At 43.1% G+C, this 24,653-nt stretch overlaps 1 protein-coding gene and 1 pseudogene across 3 annotated transcripts in view; both read right to left on the bottom strand.

Moving 5' to 3' along the window:
* Positions 1-2,091: 2,091 nt before the first annotated feature.
* LOC132229259 (PIH1 domain-containing protein 1-like) lies at positions 2,092-2,984 on the bottom strand (annotated as a pseudogene).
* Positions 2,985-16,443: 13,459 nt separating this feature from the next.
* Positions 16,444-24,653, bottom strand: part of LMLN (leishmanolysin like peptidase) — a 79,146-nt gene continuing 70,936 nt past the window's right edge. For all 3 annotated transcript variants that reach the window (XM_059687585.1, XM_059687583.1, XM_059687584.1), the window contains one exon: positions 16,444-20,081. In XM_059687585.1, coding sequence (XP_059543568.1) covers positions 19,981-20,081 — 101 coding nt within the window. In that variant the 3' untranslated portion in view covers positions 16,444-19,980. The remainder of the gene's footprint in view (positions 20,082-24,653) is intronic.

Genomic DNA, 24,653 nt, shown 5'->3' with positions numbered 1-24,653 from the left:
CTGCCTTGAGTGTGACAGGGGGCGGCGCCCCAACCCCCCAATCGGCCCTACCCTGAGCGTGACTGAGGGTGGCATTGCAACCTCCCAATCCGCCCTGCTCTGTGCATGACAGGGGGCGGCGCCCCAACTCCCCAATCAGCCCTGCTCTGAGCCCGACCAGGGGCTGCACCTAGGGATTGGGCCTGCCCTCTGCCACCTAGGAGCAGGCCTAAGCCAGCAGGTCGTTATCTCCCGAGGGGTCCCAGACTGCGAGAGGGCACAGGCCGGGCTGAGGGATCCCTTCTCCCCCCCCAAGTGCACAAATTTTTGTGCACCGAGCCTCTAGTCTACACTAATAAAAGAGAAAGATGCAAATTGATCATACCTTTGTGATGCCCAACAGCAAATTAGGAGTATGCAAATTAATCTCATTGTCTCCTTGGAGACTGACAGCAGGGAGGAGGCAGCTCCCAGCACTACACGGCCTGCTTGGCTGTCGCTGCAGCGACCCGGGAGCAGGCAAGCACTGCCTGTAGGCAGCACCCAGCATGACCTGCTTGGCCGTCCCCTTGGCAACCAGGGAGCAGGCAAGTGCGGCCTGCAGGCAGCACCCAGCACGGCCTGCTTTGCAGTCACTGTGGTATGGAGCAGGCAGGCCCTGCAGAGAGCAGAGAACCATGGAGAGCGGGCCTAAGCCATCAGTAGGACATCCCCTGAGGGCTCCCGGGTTGGAGAGGGTGCAGGTCAGGCTGAGGGACACACACACACACACACACACACACACACACAAGTATTTCATGCACTGGACCTCTAGTCTGCACTAATAAAAGAGAAAGATGCAAATTGACCATACCTTCAGGATGCCCACCAGACAATCAGGAGTGAGAATGCAAATTAACCTCGTTGCCTCCGTGGAGACTGACAGCACAGAGCAGGCAGCTCCCAGCACAGTGTGGCCTGCTTGGCCATTGCCGCTGCGACTGGGGAGCAGGCAAGCGTGGCCCGCAGGCAGCTCCCAGCATGGCCTGCTTGGCAGTCAGTGTGGTATGGAGCAGGCAGACCCCATAGAGAGCAGAGAACCATGGGGAGCAGGCCTAAGCATCAGTAGGACATCCCCTGAGGGCTCCCGGATTGGAGAGGGTGCAGATCAGGCTGAGGGACACACACACACACACACACACACACACACACACACACACACACACCCATGCACGAATTTCATGCACCAGGCCTCTAGTATAGCCATAAAAAGGAATGAAGTTCTGGTACATACTACAACATAGATGAACCTTGAAATCAGTATGCTAAGTGAAAAAAGTCAGATGTGAAAGGACAAATATTGTCTGATTCCACTTATATGAAATATCTAGAATAGACAAATTCATAGAGACAGGAAGCAGATTAGAGGTTATGGAGATGGGGAAGTGGGAATGGGGAATTATTGCTTAATGGGTATGGAATTTCTTTTGGGGGTGATGAAAAATTTTGTTAACAGATAGTGGTGATGTTTGCACAACGCTGTGAATATACTTAATGCCACTGAATTGCACATGTAAAAATAGTTAAAATGACAAAATTGAGGTAATTGTAAAAAATAAATAAATGAATAAACCATGAACTTTTTTGCCAGGAAAAGACTAGCTTTCAGTGAATCTCTCCTGCCACAGGGTAAAAAGTGTAGGTCCTGTGAATCCCAAGATTCATAAAGAACAAAGTGTTTAATTATAGGGCCTTGGTGGAGACATATACTCTGGGCCTTTGTAGTGTAACACAGGGAACAGCTAAACTAGTTTTATCAACTCTTATCAGCCTTAGGGGAAGACCTGGGACGGATGCATATGAAAGTATCTCACAATATGCTGATTTTAGGGTTTAATGAAACAAAGCAGCAAGACAAACATTGAGAGCTCTTGCCCTGGCCGGTTTGGCTCAGTGGATGGAGCGTCGGCCTGCGGACTGAAGGGTCCCAGGTTCGATTCCGGTCAAGGGCATGTACCTTGGTTGCAGGCACATCCCCAGCAGGAGGCAGCTGATCGATGTTTCTCTCTCATCGATGTTTCTAACTCTCTATCCCTCTCCCTTCCTCTCTGTAAAAAATAAATAATATATATATTTTAAAGGCAAACTCTTTTATTTCAGTCTTAGAGAAGCAATCACCTTCTTCTCCCCACTTGGAAGCCCAGGGCGACGCCGGGTCAAGAAGGCGCGGACAGAAGGGGCATCGCCACCATCAATTGCCTTCTCTTCCGGTGGAAGGCCGCCTTGCTCTCAGCAGAGTTGATCCGCAGGGGGATGTAGGCATCCAGATGGTACAGCTGCTGGGGGCCCCCCATCACCAGGCGGTTCTCCCCAATCTCCAGCGACAGCCCTAGAGCTCCATCCAGCTTGGGGAGGTCAATTTCCGCCAAAAGGAGGTCAGGGGCTTCCAGCCAGAGCTTCAGGTGGGGCTTCTCAGGGCTGGACTCAGCTGCAGGCTGTATTTGTCCTCCAGGCCCTCCCTGGCGATGGTGATCACCAGCTCGCGCAGGAAATCGCTGTTCTAGGACAGAGCAGGGACCAGGGCTGCGGGAGGGCTCGAGGGTAAAGGGAGCGGCCCCTGCCCAGGCCTCACCCGCAGCCACGCCCCCAACCTGCATCCTCCGGTAGAAGTCGCTGTTGACAGCCACGTCCTAGGCGGTGCAACCCTGGCCTTTTGCATCGAGTTCGGCATGAGGCTCTCCCAGACTCATGGGGATGCGAAACCCGGCTTGGTCCTCCTCCAGCATTTGAAGCAGCTGGTCCTCGGTCATGTCAGCCGGGGGAGGGATGGAGGAAGAGTGACAGATGTTGATGAAAACCTTCCCTTCGGATGAATTGGTCTTTACGCAGAAGCCTGGTTGAGGTTGGATCTGTGTTGATTCTGGTCTGCTCGTCTGGGCCTGCTGGAGCTCCTTGGAGGCCTGGGTGAAGGAACATGATTCCAGGCTTGGCGTCTGTGCTATCAGACCCATATTTGTTGCTCAAATGTTTACTGAGCAATGTTTAGGGATATGAGCCACGCAGGGAATAAGACATATTATGTCCCTGTCCTCCTCTGAGGAACCCAAAGAACAACCCCAGTCTTACTCCCATTTATTCCAGAGCCTAGCAAACTTGGAGTTCAATAAAATATATTTTTTTAAAAAAACAAAAAAACATTGAGAGCTCTTATTCTTCCATCTGCTCAGAATTTCAGAGATGAAGGGGAACAGAGCATATGTGTGATGATAAGACACATTAGAAAGTACAGAGGGGGAATATTGATGAGGATGTGGTGAGACACATTTCAACAGAGGTCTTTAAGGGAAACAATAGGACAAGTTAGATACAGAATATTTTAATATATCATCAAAAAAGAGGGTTCGAAGCCATATAGCTCCAGATATATTTGGTCTGCACATGGTTTGAATTAGTTGATAATCTTTAAAAATCAAAAGATTGGCATCAAATTCTGTTTCATGACTTCTTTTAAAAACGTGGAATGCCTAGGGAAACCGAGTGCACGGTCTTGCCTGGAAACAGTCACTGGAGCCGGGAGATGACTGCCCCCTGGGAAGGGAGAGGTGGCCTCCAGTTTGTCCCCTGCCCTGTGGGCATTGAAAGGGCTGCTGCCCCCAGACCCAGGCCCTCCTGAAACATCTGGCTCTTTAAAACAGAAACCGTGCCCTAGCCAGTTTGTCTCAGTGGATAGAGCATTGGCCCTGGGACTGAAGGGTCCCAGGTTCGATTCCTGTCAAGGGCATGTCCCATGGTTGCAGGCTCAATCCCTAGCCCTGGTCAGGGTGTGTGTGGGAGGCAACGAATCAATGTCTCTTTCACATCAATGTTTCTCTCTCTGTCTCTCCCTCTCCCTTCCACTCTCTCTAAAAGTCAATGGAAAAATATCCTTAGGTGAGCATTAACAACAACAACAAAAAAAAATAGAAACTGCTTGGTGGGTTAATACATTTTCTCTGACCTTGTGTAAGGACAAAATGTGTTTACTAAGTTTACAGTTCGGTATACTGTATTTTCGTAGAAAATGAAGGTGAAATAAAGGGTAGGAGTCGTGTCTGTCTGTTTACACCAGAGTCCCCATGTCTGGAACATCACGACAGGAAGTCCATGAACAGGAGGAAGGAAGGAAGGTACAATGTGGCATGTACCAACTAACCAAAGCATTCCCTGGGGGACAGCGCATGAAGAAAGAAAAACGCAGAAACACAAGGCTTTCCAACAGATGCCATTGATTGGGGGCAAGAGCACGCAGGGATGAGAGAACCCAGCAGCGACCGCGACAGAGGACATGTAGGGGAAGATGGACTTTCCTTGTGCAAACAGGGCGGAGGCAGAACTGTGGCACTCTGATCCAGAGATGAAGTTCTTGGAGAAGCGGGGTACAAAGGAAAAGGAAAAACTGGAACTCTGAGCTGGTGACTAAGGAACGGTGGCAAATAATAACATTTAGTGCTTCTGATACCATTGTAATGAGCTAGTTATGAACAGCAGGAAGGGAGCAAAGGAGAGGCCAGGCATTATAGGCATGTTCCCTGCAAAACAGGGGGAAAGGGACTGGACAGGGTGAGACAGACAGATGCCTAGTGAAGTTGGGCTGACCTAGGGAAGTCACACTTGGGAACAAGGTCACTGGCCAGATATGCATGGCCACTGCAAGCCCGTGAAGATTTGGGATGTTTAACCCCTAAACAAAGAAGTTGGCTCTCTTGTGATCTTATGCTCTTGGCTCTGTTGGAACGTGTGTGACTCTGGGCTTATGGGCTCTTTTGCTCCTGCTCCCCACACACACTGCACTGATGGACTACAGGTAGCCGGATGCTGCACTGGGCCCACTCCAACATGGATAGGAACTCTGACACTGGCTTTGCTTCTAGCTCTACTGAAGCCCCAGCTACACTTCTGTGACTGGACTGAGGGAAATGGGACTTCGGAAACACAGGTAAGGCCTGGTAAACAATAAAGGACCATGAGGTTTGGGGCCCTGCTGAATATAGAAGCCCAGCGGTCCGGAGATTCAGAGAGCTTAGTCACTAGAACGAAGTTTCCATCTGGCACCCCAAAATGCCTTCCAAATTCATATTTCTTCCCTGGTCTCTTCATTCATTTATACACAGCCCTTCTACAGATTCCTGAACCCTAGGAAATGTGGAAAAGACCCTGGCACCCCCCACCCCCAAGACTGAACTAGGGGAATAGATCAATTCTAGAAAGTATTGGCCTTTGAGAACAGGCATCATAAAACAAAGTTGGTGGTGTGTATTGGTTTAATACGATTTTAAATCCACTTATTTATGACTTAAGTGAAGCTGTTTTAATCCACTTGCTTACGACAAAGACAAAAAAAAGGTTGATTGGATATAAGAATAAAGTAAGTCAGGCCAGGATCACTGTATATCTATTGTCCTTGAGAAGCAGTGAGCAGCCTAGGTGCTTAGGGCCCTGCTAGAGGCTCATGAATAAGAACATGTACAAAAACAACATGGCAAGGGGGCATGTATATATAAAATCTATATATATAAAAGCCTAAGTAACCGAATGACCTAACGACCAAATGACCGGTCAACCGGTTGCTGTGACACGCACTGACCACCAGGGGGCAGACGCTCAACGCAGGAGCTTTTCCCTGGTGGACACTGCACTCCCACAGTGGGAGTGCCACTCAGCTGACCAACCCGACCCGGCAGCCCAGCCCAGTGGCAGCTACTCACTCCCTCAGTAGTCCTGCAGGTTCAATTTCTGGAGAATGGGCCAGGCACCGACAGACCAGCACTGCTGGCACGATCCCAACAGCACTGCTGGCCTCCTGGAAGTCGGCCTTGGGCACCACGGCTGCTTCCCCTCCCTAGACGCTCTGTAATGAAGAAATTATATAAAAGCAGCCGCCAGGTGGCTCCCAACTAGCGCAAATATCAGTGGGACGGAGGGATTCGGATCTCAGGCCGCTAAGGGCATTTCACCGCCTGCCCTGAACACCGATCACATGCCGCCCCGCTCCCCACTTGGGACAGGTGCCAGACGCAGGGCTCATAGCTGATGAGCACCACTGCAGCACCAGGAGCCTCTCCCAATCAGGACTGACTGGGCGTGAGCCTGCCGCAGGCACAGTGGGGCCGGAATGAGCAGGAGCGGCAGGCAGGACTGTCAGGTGACGTTGGACTGCCAGTTTCGGCCCAATCTCTGCAGGCCACTCTGAGGGACACCACCCATGCCGAATTCGTGCACTGGGCCTCTAGTTTAGATCATAAATACTGAGTCTGTGAGGACTATTTGAGAGTTTCGGTTTAGGAGAGGCAACTCTTCCTAAACCTAAAAAGTTTCCAAAGACCCTTGGGGCACTAGCTTCTGTCTTGGTGAGGCACTCCTCACAGGCAGTGGTGAGAAAGTGCAGCTCCTGCGAAAGAGATCAGCTGCTTACTTACCAATACGGGTCTTCTTTCTAGCAACAGGAGACTGTCACTTTTTGCTCTGGCAGCTGCAAATCAGTTCTTGGTTGGCCACCCTCTCTCCCAAGTGCCTTTAAGTATAACAAGGCACACCTCCTCTTAAATGTGGACTTTACTCCTTCATCTTTCCTTGCCTGGAACAACAGTGTGATTCATCTGTCTTTTTAATTTTTTAAATATATTTTTATTGATTTCTGAGAGAGGGGGAGAGAGATAGAAATGCCAATGAGAGAGAATCCCTGATTGGCTGCATCCTGCACAACCCACACAGGGGATCAAGCCTGCAACCTGGCCATGTGCCCTGACCTGGAATTGAACCATGAATGCCTGGTTCGTAGGTTGATGCTCAACCACTGAGCCATGCCAGCGGGGCTGTCTTTTATTTGAAGTATGTTATTTCTTTTCTTTAAAAAAAAATTTTTTTTATTGACTTTTTATAGAGAGGAAGGGAGAGGGATAGAGAGTTAGAAACAACGATGAGAGAGAAACATCGATCAGCTGCTTCCTGCACACCCCCTACTGGGGATCGAGCCTGCAACCAAGGTACATGCCCTCGACTGGAATTGAACCTGGGAACTTTCAGTCCATGGCCCGACGCTCTATCCACTGAGCCAAACTGGTCAGGTCTGAAGTATGTTACTTCTTTATCTGGCTCATTAAAACATATTATTCTGTATGCTATTGGCCTCTCTCAAACAAAAACAAAACAGGTGTCTTGCTCATTTTTCTTCAAACTTCAAGAAATATTTATCGAGCACCTACTATGTGACAGGAAATGTTCTGGGCTCTGAGACACATCAATGAACTAAAGAGGCAGAAATATCTGCCCTGTAGAACTTACACTCCTGTGGATGAAGGAGCCCCATGGAAATGTTCACAACTTCTTTGTTTTTGCTTGTCCTGGCATATCATCTCTTTCAGAGATAACCTGGAAAAAACAGGAAATGAGACCTTTTAAAAAATATATTTTTATTGATTTCAGAGAGGAAGGGAGAGGAAGAGAGAGATAGAAACATCAATGATGACAGAGAATCATTGATTGGCTGCCTCCAGCATGCCCCCTACTGGGGATTGAGCCCGCAACCCTGGGCATGTGCCCTTGACCAGAATCAATCCTGGGACCCTTTGGTCCGCAGGCCAACGCTCTATCCTCTGAGCAAAACCAGCTAGGGTGAGACTCACATTTTTAAGAGCAGAAGGGCCATCCTATAAAAGGCTAATATGCAAATTGACCAAACGGCAGAACAACTGGTTGCTATGATGCACACTAACCACCAGGGGGCAGACGCTCAATGCAGGAGCTGCCCCTGGTGGTCAGCGCAGTGGCAGTGGTGGGACCCTCTCCTGCTTCCACGGCAGGAGATGCCCAACTGACGGCTTGGGGAGCAGGCCTAAGTCATCAGTTGGACATGCCCTGAGGGCTCCTGGACTACGAGAGGGCATAGGCTGAACTGAGGGACCCCCCCCCCGCAAGTGCATGAATTTCGTGCACCAGGCCTCTAGTCTAAAAGATAAGGTTCTGTCTGGATATTTGTTGACCAAAGTGATGCCAATTTATAAATTAAAGTATCATCTAGTACAGTGATAGCGAACCTATGACACGCGTGTCAGAGGTGACACGCAAACTCATTTTTTTGGTTGATTTTTCTTTGTTAAATGGCATTTAAATATATAAAATAAATATCAAAAATATAAGTCTTTGTTTTACTATGGTTGCAAATATCAAAAAACTTCTATATGTGACACGGCACTAGAGCTAAGTTAGGGTTTTTCAAAATGCTGACACGCCGAGCTCAAAAGGTTCGCCATCACTGATCTAGTGGCTGTTTTTCTAATGTTTTTTTTAAACATTTTTATCACAGCTTATTTGAGCCGAAATAAGTACATATATCTGGGAGCAAGATCTCAAATGCTCCCTTATGTGTTTTTTATATAAGAAAGTTTCTGTTGCCCTGACCTATGTGCTCAATGGTTAGAGCGTCGTTCTGTGAAACAAAGGGTGGAGGGTTTGATTCCTGGTCAAGGGCATGTACCTGGGCTACACATTCAACCCCAGGCCCTGTTTGGGGCACATGCACAAGGAAACCAATTAATGTGTCTCACATCAATGTTTCTCTCTCTCTCTCTCTCTCTCTCTCTCTCTTTCTCTCCCACCCTCCCCCGCTTCCCTTTCACTTTCTCTAACACCAATGGAAAAAAATATCCTCAGGTGAGGATTAACAAAACAAAAAAAAAAAAAGAAAAAGTTTTTTGAAATACCTTCCATTGTTTAAGCTTTAAAAGAAATAAAAGATAAAAGACAAGTCACTGACTTGCTAATATTATCTACCTAAATTAGAAGGAAAATATATAATGACCCAAATAACAGTCTGAAACTGAGGTTCTCTAAGCTGAAGATAAAAGTGCTAGCTACACCAAAGAAGTACATTATTATTTAAGGCAATATTGCCCGGCCAGTGTGGCTCAGTGGTAGAGCATCAACCCATCAACCAAAAGGTCACTGCTTTGATCCCCAGTCAGGGCACATGCCCAGGTTGTGGGCTCAATCCCCAGTAAAAGGGCATGCAGGAGGCAGCCAATCGATGATGTTTCTATCTATCCCTCTCCCTTCCTTTCTTTCTAAAATCAATAAAAACGTATTTTTTAAAAAGGCAATGTTATAGCCCTAGCTTATTTGGCTCAGTGGATAGAGCATTAGCCTGTGGACTGAAGGGTCCCAGGTTCAATTCCAGTCAAAGGCATATACCTGGGTTGCAGGCTTGATCCCCAGTAGGGGGCATGCAGGAAGCAGTTGATCCATGATTTTCTTTCATCATTGATGTTCCTCTCTCTCTCTCTCTCTCTCCTTTCCTCTCTGAACTCAATAAAAAAAAAAAATGTTTTTAAAAAAGATATTTAAAAAAGGCAATGTTATAAGTTCAGGTCTCTCATTGGCTCAGAGAAGGATTATAAACTCTTCTTTGCCATCAGTAGCCTTTAGGTTTCATGTCACTGGTGCTAGAAAGCCAGGTTTCAAACAGATCCAAAATGGGTAGTGTAAAAATTAAACAGAAACCTAATTTTAAAAAATGAAGTTGCAAGGCCAGAAGGGGGAGCCCCTACCAGGAAGAACTGTTTAGAATAGCATTACCAACTTCTTATTTTTAAATTTTTTATATATATTTTTATTTATTTCAGAGAGGAAGGGCGAGGAAGAGAGAGACAGAAACATCAATAATGGGAGGGAATCATTGATTGGCTGCCTCCTGCACGTTGGACCAAGCCCACAACCCAGGCATGTTCCATTAACTGGAATCAATCCTGGGACCCTTTGGTCTGCAGGCCGACCGACACTCTATCCACTGAGCCAAACCAACTAGGGCTATTCTTTTCTATAAAAGAGTCTCCTCTCCTTTGTTTCTCGGAACTTGCACATGGTTTGTTATTAGACCTCATGTCCTTTCAATTCTTTGTTGTTCTGAATAAACCCATTTTGCTGGAGAAATATTTGGCTATCTATTTGTGTAAGGTCAATAGTAGCTTATGATTCCAGCAGGTCTAGGGTCATTCAACAGAGGTGTTGTATGCATGTGCTTGAAGCTTAGCAAGTTGTTTCCTTACGATTCTTACATCAGAAGGTAAACACGACTTTTGGCTAAACTCTTCCTCCATGCAGGAACAAGAATGAAATGAGCAAGGGGGTGAAATAGTCACACCTCAGTGGCTACCTCCATCTTATTGACAGAGACTCACAAGGTCCTTATGTTGTGCAGCAATCAACTTCCTGTGGATCAGGTCTGCACTTTGAATGATACAGAGAAAGGACTTCCTCTTCTCAATGACAACCCTTAGGCTTCTGTTCTATGGGAGAAAAATCCCTATTGCCTTGATATGTTCATCCTAGTATGCCAGTTTCCAGGTCCCCCTCATCCTGACCATTCTGTTCTGATTTACTCAGGACTACCAGTATACTTTTGTTCTGTATGAGTTTTTATTTAGGTATAATTGACATATACCATTATATTAGTTTCAGATGTGTAACAATGATTCAATATCTGTATATATTGCAAATTGATCACCGCAAAAATTTAGTTAATATCTGACACTATATATAGTTACAAAAAATTCTATTTTTGTGATTAGAACTTTTAAGATCTATTCTCTTGGCAACTTCCAAACATAGTTTGCCACTACACTTTTTAAAATTTGGCATTTAGAGTTGAAAGCTTGCTCAGCCAGAATGGCTCATGGTTGAGCATTGACCCATGAACCAGGAGGTCACAGTTCGATTCTTGGTCAGGGCACATGTCTGTGTTGTGGGCTTGATCCCCAGTAGGGGGTGTGTAGGAGGCAGTCAATCAATAATTCTCTCTCAACGTTGATGTTTCTATCTCTCACTCCCTCTCCCTCCTTTTCTGAAATCAATAAAAAAATATTTTTTTAAAAAAAGAGTTGAGGAGAGGAAACCAAGATGGCAGCATAGGTAAACACTGGAAATTGCTGCCTCTCACAACCACTTCAAAATAAAACTAAAAGACAAAACGGACATCATCCAGAACCACAGGAAGGTTGGCCGAGTGGAAATTCTACAACTAGAAGGAAAGAGAAAAGCACACTGAGACTCAGAGGAGGTGCAGAAGTAAAGTGCAGAGGTACGGAGGCGCATGTGGAAAGGGCTGGCAGCTGAGGGCACGGTTGTCTTTTTCAATCGGGAGGAAGTCTCAAGCTCCCGACTGCTCTGAACTCCAGTTCTGGGCGAGTCTCTGGGGACATACGGGGAGAAACTGGACTGTCTGGCATCAGTCGGAACGCAAGGGTGGCTTTCTCTCAGAGGTGCTTGCAGAGATTACCGGGACACTGAGACCCGGGGCCTCTTAGGGCAGGGCTGAAGATCAGCCATAGCTGTTTGCTCCGACCTGTTGATTCCCTGAGACCCCGCTGCACCCAAGCTGTGCGCTGAGGCTTTTGCATATGAATGGCCTGGCCCTTTGCAATCTAAAATTACCTAACAAACTGCAGCTGGGTCACAGACCCAGAACATCCAAAAGAAGGCTCAAGGCCCCACAGCAGCTTGCATTGCTTTACAGCTGGGCCTCATCTGGGCACCTTCAAACCCCAAACAAAGAAGAGGAATCTGCAGATCTCTCCATAGCTCCTTGTCTTGGTGTGGTCCTCTTTGGATTCCTTTTGTTTGGGGTTCTCTGCGCTTCCTGGACCTGTAAGTCTATTTCTCTCACCAGGTGGGGGAAGTTTTCTGTCATTATTTCTTCAAATAGGTTTTCAATATCTTGCTCTCTCTCATCTTCTGGCACCCCTATAATTCTGATGTTGGTACGCTTGAAGCTGTCCCAGAGGCTCCTTACACTATCTTCGTATTTTTGGATTCTTTTTTCATTTTGCTTTTCCAGTTGGGTGTTTTTTGCTTCTTCGCATTTCAAATCTTTGACTTGATTCTTGCGCTCCTCTGGTCTGCTGTTGGGTGTCTGTATAATATTCTTTATTTCAGTCAGTGTATGCTTAATTTCTAGTTGGTTCTTTATCACAACATCGAGGGTCTCATTAGATTTCTTGAGGATCTCACTACTTTTATCGGCAGTTTTTTAGAAACTTATTGAAAGACCTTAAAAGTGTGGTTTTGAGCTCTATATCTTCCATTTCTGACATCTGCGTCCTGTTTCTTTGTCTCCGCATTTTTTATGCTTTCTTGGTGCACCCCCTGGTGGTCTTTGTGCGCAGTCTTGTTGTAGTTAAGCCTTGATTGTTGTCGGCAATACTGGGGGTGATTTGACCTCCAGGCTAACTGGCTATGAGAGTCCGCTGTCCCAAGGATATTTTTCCATTGATTTTTAGAGAGAGTGGGAGGGGGAGAGAGACAGTGAAACACATTGATTGGTTGCCTCCCATATGTGCCCCAACCAACAGAGGTACGTGACCTTCTCCAGAATTGAACCCAGAACCTTTCAGTCCATGGGCTGACACACTATCCACTGAGCAAAACCAGCTAGGGCAGAAGTGATTGTAAGGAAGTGAGCTTGAGGATCAGAAAGATGGTATTGGAGATGGCATGGATAGTACTGACAAACTGGATAACAGTTCAGATGTAAGATGATTTAGAGTTAGCTATGTTTCCTGGTGGGAATGGATTAAAGACTTCAATATAACTCCCAAACCATAGAACTCCTAGAGAAAAAATAGGTAGTAAACTCTATGACACTGCTCTTAGTAGTATTATTTTTGGATATGTTTCCTTGGGCAAGGGTAACAAAAGAAAAATTAAACAAACGGGACTACATCAAACTAAAAAGGTTTTGCACAGCAAGGAAACCATCAACAAAATTAAAAGACAACTTATTGAATGGAAGAAGTTATTCACCAATGATACATCTGATAAGGAGATATCAGATAAAATTTATAAAGAACTCATACCACTTAACACCAAAAAGACAAATAATCCTATTTAAAAAATGGGCAGCCGAATCCGGTTTGGCTCAGTGGATGGAGCGTCAGCCTGTGGACTGGAGGGTCCCGGGTTCGATTCCAGTCAGGGGCATGTGCCTGGGTTGCGGGTACATCCCCAGTGGGGGATGTGCGGGAGGCAGCTGATCGATGTTTCTCTCTCATCGATGTTTCTAACTCTCTATCTCTCTCCCTTCCTCTCTTTAAAAAATCAATAAAATATAAAAAAAAAAATGGGCAGAGGACCTGAATAGATGCTTCTTCAAAGAGGACATACAGATGGCCAGTAGTCATATAAAAAGATGCTCACCATCAATAATCATCAGAAAATGCAAATTAAAACTACAGTGAGATATCACTTTACACCTGTCAGAATGGCTACCATCAATAAATCAGCAAATAAGAAGTGTTGACAAGGATGTGGATAAAAGGGAACCCTCATTCACTGTTGGTAGGAATGCAGATTGGTGCAGCCACTATGGAAAACTATATGCAGGTTCCTCAAAAATTAAAAATAGAACTACTGAACAACCCAGTAATCCCACTTCTGGGTATTTAGCTAAAGAAACCCAAAACACTAATTCAAAAGAATATATGCACCCCTATCATTATTGCAGTGTTATTTACAATAGTCAAGATTTGGAAGCAGGCCAAATGTCTCATCCGTAGATGAGTGGATAACAAAGCTGTGGTACATTTACACAGTGGAACACTATACAGCCATAAAAGGGAACTCTTACCTTTTGCGGCATAATAGATGAACCTAGAGAGTATTATGCTAAGTGAAATAGGCCAGTCAGAGGAAGACAAATACCATGTGATCTCACTCATATGTGGAATCTAATGAACAAAACAGAAACAGAGGCATGGATACATGGAACAGACTGACAGCTATCAGAGGGGTGTGGAGAGGGAGGGACTAGGTGAAAGAAGATGAAGGGATTCATCAAAGAATATATATGCATAATCCATAGAAATAGACAACAGTGTGGTAATGGACAGAGGGAAGGTTGGGGAGGGGTAAGGGGTGAGTGGAGGGGGGCAAAGCAGGGTGGGGAGGAATGGGGATTGCAACCCTCTTGACATGTCATTAGGAGACCCACTCGTGTCGGGAGGAAGCCAAGTATTCACACAGGGGTGGACAAACATAGGTTTACAGTTGCAATGTGACATTCTTTTGAGTTCATACAGCTTTTGTAATAATCCTAACCTACATGTCTTTTTCCATATGAACAACTGTAAACCTACTTTTGAGATCTGAATATTTTAAAATGAGGTGACAGAAAGTTGGAGTCACTGTTTCTGTTGAAACTAAAAAAAAATTAAAAAGGAGTGTTAGTGGTATCGAGAGTTAAAGTGGCATTGAGTATGTCTATAGGTAGCAAAAAACACTTCTATACATATAAACTGGAAATGGCATTGGTCATCCACTAGAGCAGGGGTGGGGAACATCCGGCCTGCGGGCTGTATGTAAGGCCTGCGAAATCATTTGGTCTGGCCCAGCCGAGGTGTTAGGGGTGAGTTAATTATGGCAGGCTAATGTTTAAGTTGCTAATTTTGTATGGCCGAGAATTATGATGTAACTACCCAAATGGCCCTGGGCAGAAAAAGTTCCCCACTCCCGCACTAGAACATCAGATCACATATACTTGATAGTTGGACAACTATCTCCAAATATGTCCAATTTACTTTAAAACAATAAAGAATGAATATCTGGCCCCAACCGGTTTGGCTCTGTGGATAGAGCGTCAGCCTGCGGACTCAAGGGTCCCAGGTTCAATTCCGGTCAAGGGCATGTACCTTGGTTGCAGCACATCCCCAGTGGGGAGTGTGCAGGAGGCAGCTGATCGATATTTCTCTCTCACTGATGTTTCTAACTCTCTATCCCTCTCCCTTCCTCTCTGTAAAAAATCAATAAAATATATTTTTAAAAAAAGAATGAGTATCTGGTTGAACACTAACAAAATTGATTTAAATAAACCCCTCCATTTCAGCAAATCTGAAGTTGTGGACAAAAGACTAGTTAATGTACCGGAAATAACGTCTACTAAATAAGCTATACTCTCTGAACATACCAAAAGGTAGTGTAAACAGGTAATAATATATGAGATTTATCTTCAGTATGAAAGGACAGAATGGAACTGATAGCTGTGTCCCGAACGAAAGGACACAACGGAACTGATAGTAAAAGAACAGAATGGAACTGATAGCTGTGTCTCTAACTCCTCTCCCAGGAAAGCCACAGACTGTATCAGTTACTCAGCCTGCCCTTATCTCAGCTAATGGGAAAGCAAGGAAAACTAGCCCCCGGCCCTCACTCAACCAACCGGAATCGACCAAGTGCCTCCACCCCCCAACCCCAAGCCCTATAAATTCTTTGTTCTCTTGGGACTCTGGGCTCTCTTGCATCCAGTAATGGAGGCAGAGAGACCAAGCTAGCTTGAATAAAAGACTCTATGCTTTTGCATTGGACTCGGTGCTCCCTGGTGGTTCTGTGGGGGGTCTTGAAATCTGGGCATAACAAGTACACTGGCAAATACTAAAATTTCCCCCAAAGATTTCAGCTCAACAATCCGGTCACACAGGCTACGTTCACTCATTTTCACAAAGTGCTTGGTTCCATGCCACAGGGCAGAATGGCTACGTGCACATGGAGAAGGCATGTCCCAGGGACATGCTCTCAAACTACTTTCAGGTCATGAGGAAGAACCCCACTCTGAGACTAGACACAAGTAACTTGACACCACCACAGTGTGGCACTTGAGTGCACAAGGGTGGCCACGCAGCTCCTGGCCCACAGCACAGAGCAGAAGGGACGGGAACATGTCCAGCCAGCGGTGGATGCCCTGGATTGTCTGTTCTCTTTTCTGTTTAACTATGTGAGGAGGGCTATTCCCTATAGCTTTCATAACATCTGTCCTCATTCTTTTTTTTTTTTTATAATATATTTTATTGATTTTTTACAGAGAGGAAGGGAGAGGGATAGAGAGTTAGAAACATCGATCAGCTGCCTCCTGCGCACCCCCTACTGGGGATGTGCCCGCATTCAAGGTACATGCCCTTGGCTGGAATCGAACCTGGGACCATTCAGTCTGCAGGCGGATGCTCTATCCACTGAGCCAAACCGGTTAGGGTGTCCTCATTCTTTAAGAAGGACAATTTTACTCCAGTTAAAATAAAAACTGAATTATGCTTCATAATAAACACCTCATCTTCTCCATGCAGAGTACTGGCTGTGTTTATGTTCCCCATCCAGGTTTTTAAAAACCGAGTGTTGGCTTGGCTGGTGTTCCCAGTGGTTAGAGTCAGCCCTGGACCAGAGGGTCGCAGGTTTGATTTCTGGTCAGGGGCACGTACCTGGGTTGCAGGTTTGAACCCCTCCCCGACTCAGGGCGTGTGTGGGAGGCAACCAGTCAATGTGTCTCTCTCACATTGATGTTTCTCTCTCCCTCCTCCCTCCTTTCTACTCTCTCTAAAAATCAATGGAAAAAATATCTTCACTCCTCGGCTGAGGATTTAAAAACAAAACGAAACAACCACCTGGCAGTGTTAAAGACAAGATGCAGTTTAGTTTCCATTTTTATTAAAGTTGTTTTTTTAAGGAATATATTACACTTAAAGTTCAATACCATAAATAAAGATTAGTTTTTAAATCTTCTATTTTACTTATTTAAAATATAAACATAACAGAAAAAAATCCACCACTCCTTCCCCAACTCTGCCTAAATGTATAAAAAGCCCCACAAAGTCACCCCTCAGGTAAGGTCTTTCTTCAGAATGAGTAGCACAGTCTTCACCGACGTTAGTCCTTCCCGGCTGTGAGGATGCGGCAGATGACTGGAGTCCACGATACATGGGCCTGAGGGGCTGCGACCGAGCCCACCTCCTCCTGCCAGGACTGCGCAAACGCCCTCAGGGACAGGCTCTTCTCTGTCCATTCAGTGTCTACGGCCATGGACTGTGCGAAGGCTTCAAGCACAAGACGCTGTGGTGAACATGACGTGGAAGCTGGCGTGCTCTGAGGCGGCTCAGACCCAGCAGGAAACTAGCAATTCTGGATCAGTATTCGTCATGGACTATCAGCGCTGGCAAGATCCTGAGAAAGCACCTAGTCATTTTACAGTGAGTCTTCTAACACTGAAGAGAATACTGATATTAAATTTTAAAGAATACTCTGATATACTTATTTACACTTCTTCCTAAAGTTATTTAAACTTCATTAATTCATGTTTCATCTTCACATAATCATAAACTCTAAGCCAACATATTAGGCTGAAACTAACTTTAAGCACAATTTATAATATTTTTAGAATGTCTATTTGATCTTAACAAAAATAGGTATCTTTAAGAAATCAGTAAGGGAAAAGGATGTTTTTCAGGAGACTATTAGAGAGGTTTACATGAAGACTTCCTAACTGCTTGCCAGTTTCTTTAAAGCTGTCAGCTCAAATCTACTGACATGGCTTTTGCTTCCTTCCTGTAAATTCTGTTCTTGAAAACCTGAGAAACAAATTCACTTGATACAATTGGGACCTTAATCCTATCAAAATGAACCTAAGTCTGAACGGAAACTGAGGTAGTCGGAGTTTATAAGCACTTGACACTTTCTAAGTCAGAAAGGACTCCTGTCTGCCACCCCCAAATCAGCTCTTCCCCACTCTCCTTCCCTACCCCACTCTCTTTCACCATGGCTGCAGTCTGCTCCACCTTTCTCAGGGAACTGGTTTTGCTAATATGAAGGGTATAACCTGCCACTGAATATTGACACTTACGCCATTTCAAATTCTTCAGTTCAAGGCTGAATTCTAGCCCACTAATTCTGCATTGAAACCTCAGATTTTAAAAGTCTTCGTTTTTTAGAATATTGTCATAATCTGAGTGACTAAAATGTGCCTCTTAAAATTTTTTACAGGCTCAATGGCCTTCTAAGTCTTCACTGAGTAAACTATGCAGAATCAGTGATAAGCAACCACTTTCAAGTCTTGAAGAGGAAGGAAGACAACAGCACATTTAGTTACCCTCAGAAACTCAAGATTTGTTGACATTATACTTTATCAAGTTTCACATTTGTGCAGGGAAAACACTGGGCTACCAGATTCCAATCTTAATAAATATATGTAGAAAAAATGTCATCTATAATATTTTCTCCAGAAGGTCATTAGTGCAAATATAATTATATCAATAAAAATAAAGCAAAAATATCTTTCAGGTATAAAAAGCACCATGCTTGGAAACAATACTATCTAAATGGCATCACTGCACAACAGTCAAAATATAATCAAACCTATCACAGTAAATCTCAAATATATTCTTAGTCCATAGTATTTTTGGTGAAATTCTTTATACAACTTTGCAGGATGATCCATAATCACAATCAGAATGTAAGTTTAGATTTTTATAGTTTTCTTTAAAAATATACTCTATACTTTTCTCGGATGTTGCACAATTTAAGAGATACATGACATAGGCAGAAAACAGAGCACTGACCTGACACCTTTACTATTAGCTTCTCTTTAGCTCAAGGTGGATATGCTAGAGACCCAGCTTTCACAATGACAAATACCTTCAATTCAAAACTGCACATTTAAATACATATTTAAAATTTATGCATTAAAAAAGGCAACTTTCCTTTGCTGGGGTTGCTGTTTGGCACAGGTCCAACTAATCAGCTGGAATTACTCTTTAGTAATTATGCTGCTTGCTCACTTAGCACAATTTCTTACACGGAGTGCTCAATAGTTATGTGCTGAATTAAAGGGCTAACCAATGATTGAATGTTATGTATGTATGAATGTATGAATGAATGAATGCTTGTCCAAGGGCTGTGTTTATAATGTCACAGGACTTTGTTAGCTTTAGAGAGAAAAATTGGGAATCATTTATCATTAAAGAATTTAATTAGTAAGTGGGGTTGATAAGCTCCAGAGTAGACTTGCTTCTGTGGACCAGAATCTATGTGGTAACAGAAGTGCCAAAAGCAGGAGGCAAAGGATATCACCTCCTTTCAAAGTAAAGGCTATCTTATAACTTCTGAGGATTGAGCCATATGTTGTGCAGTAAAGTGGACCCTATTGGCTGGGCCGTACACCAACCCTACACTTAGCTATTAGTAAACAATTGAGATTATCTTGCTTTGACTTATATTTTCTTCTTGTATATAAAATAATTTTCAGAAGTTCTTCTGAAACAATTCGTAAGCCCACGTGAAGACAACTGCATACCTGTCTATCCCAGAATTTCTTTTTATCTTCATTGTTAAAAAAGGAATAGTTCTATTTTTCGGTTGGATTATAGTTGTCATATCTATTATCTGAAACACATACATTTATATTTTCTTCTGTTTGCTTGTCTTCAATGTTTTTACAGAGCACATTACTTTTCTCTCTCTGCTTCTATCGTTTTTCAGGTCATTATTAAATGAATGGAGGATACAACAGGACACTGAGCTACGGAGATCTGGGAGTAACAGATGCAGCTGGAAGAGGGCTACCAACACACCATGATTCCATAGTAAACTATCACACAGCTAGTTTGAAAAGGCAAGCATGGTTAAATCATAACATTTAGCAAAACATAATTTTATAAAAGACTTTTTAGAACAACAAGAACAATGATTTAATTGTACCATGTACACTCATTAAATTCAAAATGGGTGTAACAATGATGTACAAACCTCAACTCAATTATTTTCTGTAAGTCAAAGGATAATTTATACTTGTGGGTACAGGATCCACAACTTATAATCTGCAGTAATTAGCAGTTCTTTATTATTGCAGTATTGATGAACTTCCCCATCATTTTAGGTTAATGAGAATGCTGAGGTATGTAATCTGAAAATTTCACCAATATCCCATTTTCAAAGGAAAACTTGAGGACGGTTATGCATCCTGAAAAATAGTCTTGATGACTTGGAATTCCTTCCCCTTCTCCAAGCTGAGGCTGTTGGGTTGCTGTGAAGCTCTGCTTCAAGGTCTGACTGTGGTCAACACTTTCAAGCCAAAGTCAGGAATGCCACTTCTGCCATCTGCACAGGCTGATACTCAGATTTTGTGCTTTGTTCAGAGGAACATGACACAAAAGAATGCCTTGAGAATTCACATTTCCATTCCTAGTGCCATATACACAGAAGAAATCCAGCCAGCAGAAGAAACAGATTGCCTAGCAGAAGCCAGAGGGTGACCACAAGGCTAGAGGAACGGGAACAGAGATCTAGGATTGAAAACAAAAATTGACTTTCTATAGACATTTTTGGAATATATTATATCATATATCAACTAAATACTGACAGATGAATACAGGTGATTATTAAAGGTGAACAAGGACCACCTTGGAGAACAGAATCAAGAATGACTTCCTGCCCTGCCGGTGTGGCTCAGTGCTTGAGCATTGACCTATGAACCAAGAGGTCACGGTTCAATATCCGGTCAGGGCACATGCCCGGGTTGTGGGCTCGGTTCCCAGTAGGGGGTGCACGGGAGGCAGCTGATCAATGATTCTTTCTCATCATTGATGTTTCTGTCTCTCTCTCCCTCTCCCTTCCTTTCTGAAGTCAATCAATATATATATTTTAAAGAATGACTCCCTAAAACCTAGATATGTAAGGTCAATTTTTTTTTGCATTTTTTGAAAAAGAACAAAAAATTTATGCAGGAAGAAAAGAAGATGTACCTACCATATCATGGTTAAAAAATGGCACCCAAGCAGAGAAAGAAGTATCTTTGGCTAGTATCCCAGCATAGTTAAATATGTTACACAGGAAAGTAGATTAATATCTTGGCTATTCTGATATTGGAAGTAGAACTCTCTTCTTTTCTTTCTTGTCCCCTTTTTTATGGTAATTTGATATAATTTATCATCCCAAATAAGGACATTTTAAGACAAGTTTTGAAATAAATTGCTAATCTCAAGATGGTGCCATGTCAGCAAACTGAAACTTAAATAACTTCCATGTGCTTGACCAGAAAGAGAGTATATCTAGTCAGCCAAATGCCAACCAACAAGCCAACTCTGGGCTCTATACTTATTTCCTTGTTCCTTGATCTTTCAAAATAAGGTCAGATATGCAACTCTGGCCAATCAACTTAAGCTGAGTGTTTCTTCCTTGTTTCCTGCTTGTATCCCTTTTCCTTATTTTGCAGTTCTCTGGACTCTTGAGAGTGGAGACTGCTTGTTTCATGAATTGTGAAATAAAATTTGCTTAGATCAAATAAATGTTCTCTCTGATTTTTTTTTTTAAACACAAGGGACACTATTAACAATTATACCAGGACAAAAGGCATATGGACTGTCCCAGGCAAGCCAGGGTATATGGTCCCCAATCTCTAAACAACTACCTATCTATCCACATCCAGCCTTCATCTGGAAACAGAAGAAAAATCTATGGGCTTTGGGCACTAGAAGTCCATTTTAATTTAAGCATGAGCTGTTCTCATGGCTAAAACTATTCCCCAAAATAATTCTCAAAAAGGAAAACTTTTTAATTTTGTTGACTGGTTTTTAGAAAGTGTGAGTGAGTGTGTGTGAGTGTGTGTGTGTGGGGGGGGGGGAGAGGGAGGGAGAGAGAAGGGGGAGAGAGAGAGGAGAAAAAGAGAGAGAGAGAGAGAGAGAGAGAGAGAGAGAGAGAGAGAGAGAGAGAGAGAGAGAGAGATTTGTTGTTCCACTTATTTATGCATTATTCATGGTTGTTTCTTATATGTGCCCTGACCAGAGTTTGAACCTGCAACCTTAGTGTAACAGGACACCATTCTTAACCAACTGAGCTACCTGGCCAGGGTTGGTAAACATTTTTACAGCAGCCAAGAGACCAGGCCAACTTGACCAGGCTTTATCTTGAGATAAATTGTCCTTTCTAATATATGCTGTCCCCCCAAAATATATACACACACTTTGAATAATTATAAAGTCAATGTTTATTAAAATAAATTTTTTTCAAAATTGAGTTTTCAGTGATTAAATTATGTATATTTTTGGGACAGACACCCTGTATTCTGACCAATAAAGAACCAATCATGCTTCAAGTCTGACTGCTTAACAGTGGAAAATAGGGCTAGTCTTCAGCTCTAGAATGAACAGAATGATAACGTCACGGCACTGCAGCCTGTTCTTCTGAGCACCATATATAGTGTGGTATAAATATTTTAAAAATTATTTCACTGCATGTAATGCAGGTAAAACAGGAGGAAACTCCTATTCTTCCCAATGGAATCAGCTGGTAATTGTTAAATCTTACAAAAATCCCACTTTGCCAAGAACAGTCCTTCTCATCAGCATCATCTGCAAACTTGTTAAAAATGCAAATTCTCAGCCTCTGACCTAGATCTTCTGAATCAGAAATTCTGGGGTTGAGGCTTAGCAACCTGTGTTTTAACATGGTTCTGATGCATGCAGAAGTTTGAGAGACTCTGATCTAGCGCTGCACTGTTCAATATGGCAGCCACCAGCTCTATGTGCTACTTAAATTTAAATGAACTCAAATGAAATAAAATATTTATTTAGTTCCTTAATGAATCCAGTCATGTTTCACACATTCAATAGTCGCATGTGGCTAATGACTACTCTGTTGGGCAATGAAGATTACAGAACATTTCCGTCACCCCAGTCTACTGGATAAGTTCTGGCCTAGAGCATGAGGTAGATGGTCTTGGCTGGAATAAGGAATGGAACCTGGAGTCCTGGAGTCTAATAACACAGGCATATCTCTTTATCTCATGATTCTCAATTTGGCCCAAGGAAATGGAGAAGGACTCCCTAAATGATAGGTGGCCTGTTTCCTTTTCTACTGACACTAAAATTTAACAAACTATTAAAACATTAATGACAGCTCTGGAACATTTGTTGTCCTTCAAAAATACTGAACTGTAGCAGAGCCAGTGTGGCTCAGTGGTTGAGCACTGACCCATGAACCGAGAGGGCACCAGTTCGATTCCTGGTCAGGGCACATGCCCGGGTTGCAGGCTTTATCCCCAGTAGGGGGCAGGTGAGAGGCAGCTGATCAGTATTTTTCTCTCATCAATGTTTCTCTCTCTCTACCCTTCCTCTCTAAAATCAAGAAAAACGTATTTTAAAAAAATACTGAACTTTATGTGGCAGTAATCTTTATAAAGAAAATATTCAAAGAGGGTATTTCAAAATGAGTTAGAGATGATCAGATTTGGGTTTTGACCTGAACCTCATTATTTATTAGTTGTGGCAGTAGACACATTACACTTAACCTCTTACACCGTAGTTTTCTCATGTGTAAAATGATTATTCCTACCTCAGTGGTTTTGTGATGATTAAATGCAATGATATAGACATAAAGCACTCAGTTAGCATTCAATAAATGGAAACAAAAATAACACCTACAATCTGAAGAGACCAGAAATAATTTAGAAATAAATATTTTATATTCACTATCTTAGGCAGTATGGAACAACTACCTAATTACACTCTAGCATTTAGAAGTAACAATCAGAAAAAAGGAAAAAAGATGAGTTTTACATTCCAAAAGAAATTACAAATACAAGAAAAGCTATGTGAAGCTGAGATCAATAATAAAAAAAAAAAATCAGAAGAATTTGGGGAGAGGGATATATTTTTACACTTCCTCTAGAATATTAGCAGTTAATGTTTTAAAGGCATACTAAAAAAAAAACCTAAATTATTTTAATTCATAAGACATATTAGGATAATTATTTGTCTAATAAGCTTCATCATAGGTTAATTCTAATTTTTAGTATTTCTCATATAAGTACATTTAAAGCATCAAATCTTATTTTTATAAGTTTGGTGGGTCATAAAGACTATATTTTAAAAAGAAATAAACTATTTATCTAAAAGAAATAGCATATGTAAAGTCTGCCATAGTCCCTGGTACAGTGTGTGCTCTATTCACACATTAACAAACATGAGAAATCAGGATATTTTAGAATTTCAACAGTGAAACTTACAATGTTTTAAAAGCAGTGCCTAAAGACATCTATTCTTATAATATTTTATACAGTTTTCAAAATTGTGTAATGACTTATAGATTACAATGCTTTTTTGAGTATGCTTCCTCATAGAACTGGTTAACAGGGAAAAAGAAATCACATTATAGCACCACAATTTCAGAAGGGTAACTGATAAAGAGGGAACCAGGATAAGTAGAAGTAGAGTCTAAGGTGCAGGTTGGTGGACGTGGGGGGGTTGGGTGGTTTGCAATCTCTACTCCCCACCTCCTTTCCACAGATCCATTTGTCATTGTCATGCTCCAAGGACAGGAACTAATCATTTCATAGCCCTTTGCCCTGGCCTGGCTTTCTCCACATTCCTATACATTCTTTTACTATACTCCTAAGATCTTTACCCCTGAACCAGCTGGAGTAACTCTCTCTTTATGAACTAGCAGCCAACGTAATTTAATAATAACAATAAAAGTAAGTTATCCTACTAACTTACATGAAAGTAAAAGTTAAGAGTATTTAACACTACATATACTACATACCACATCAAAGGGACCAAAGATCTTATATCATTTCAAACAACTCATTGTATCCTCCTATATAATAAAAGGGTAATATGCAAATTGACCCCAACCAGCAGAACGACTGGGAATGACTGGTCACTATGACACACACTGACCACCAGGGGGCAGATGCTCAATGCAGGAGATGCCCCCTGGTGGTCAGTGCACTCCCACAGGGGGAGCTCTGCTCAGCCACAAGCCAGGCTGACGGCTGCCAGTACAGCGGTGGTGGCGGGAGCCTCTCCCACCTCCTCAGCAGTGCTAAGGATGTCTGACTGCAGCTTAGGCCTGCTCCC

This window comes from Myotis daubentonii, chromosome 3, assembly GCF_963259705.1.
Source record: "Myotis daubentonii chromosome 3, mMyoDau2.1, whole genome shotgun sequence".
NCBI lineage: Eukaryota > Metazoa > Chordata > Mammalia > Chiroptera > Vespertilionidae > Myotis > Myotis daubentonii.
This window is presented reverse-complemented; position numbering and strand designations above follow the sequence as displayed.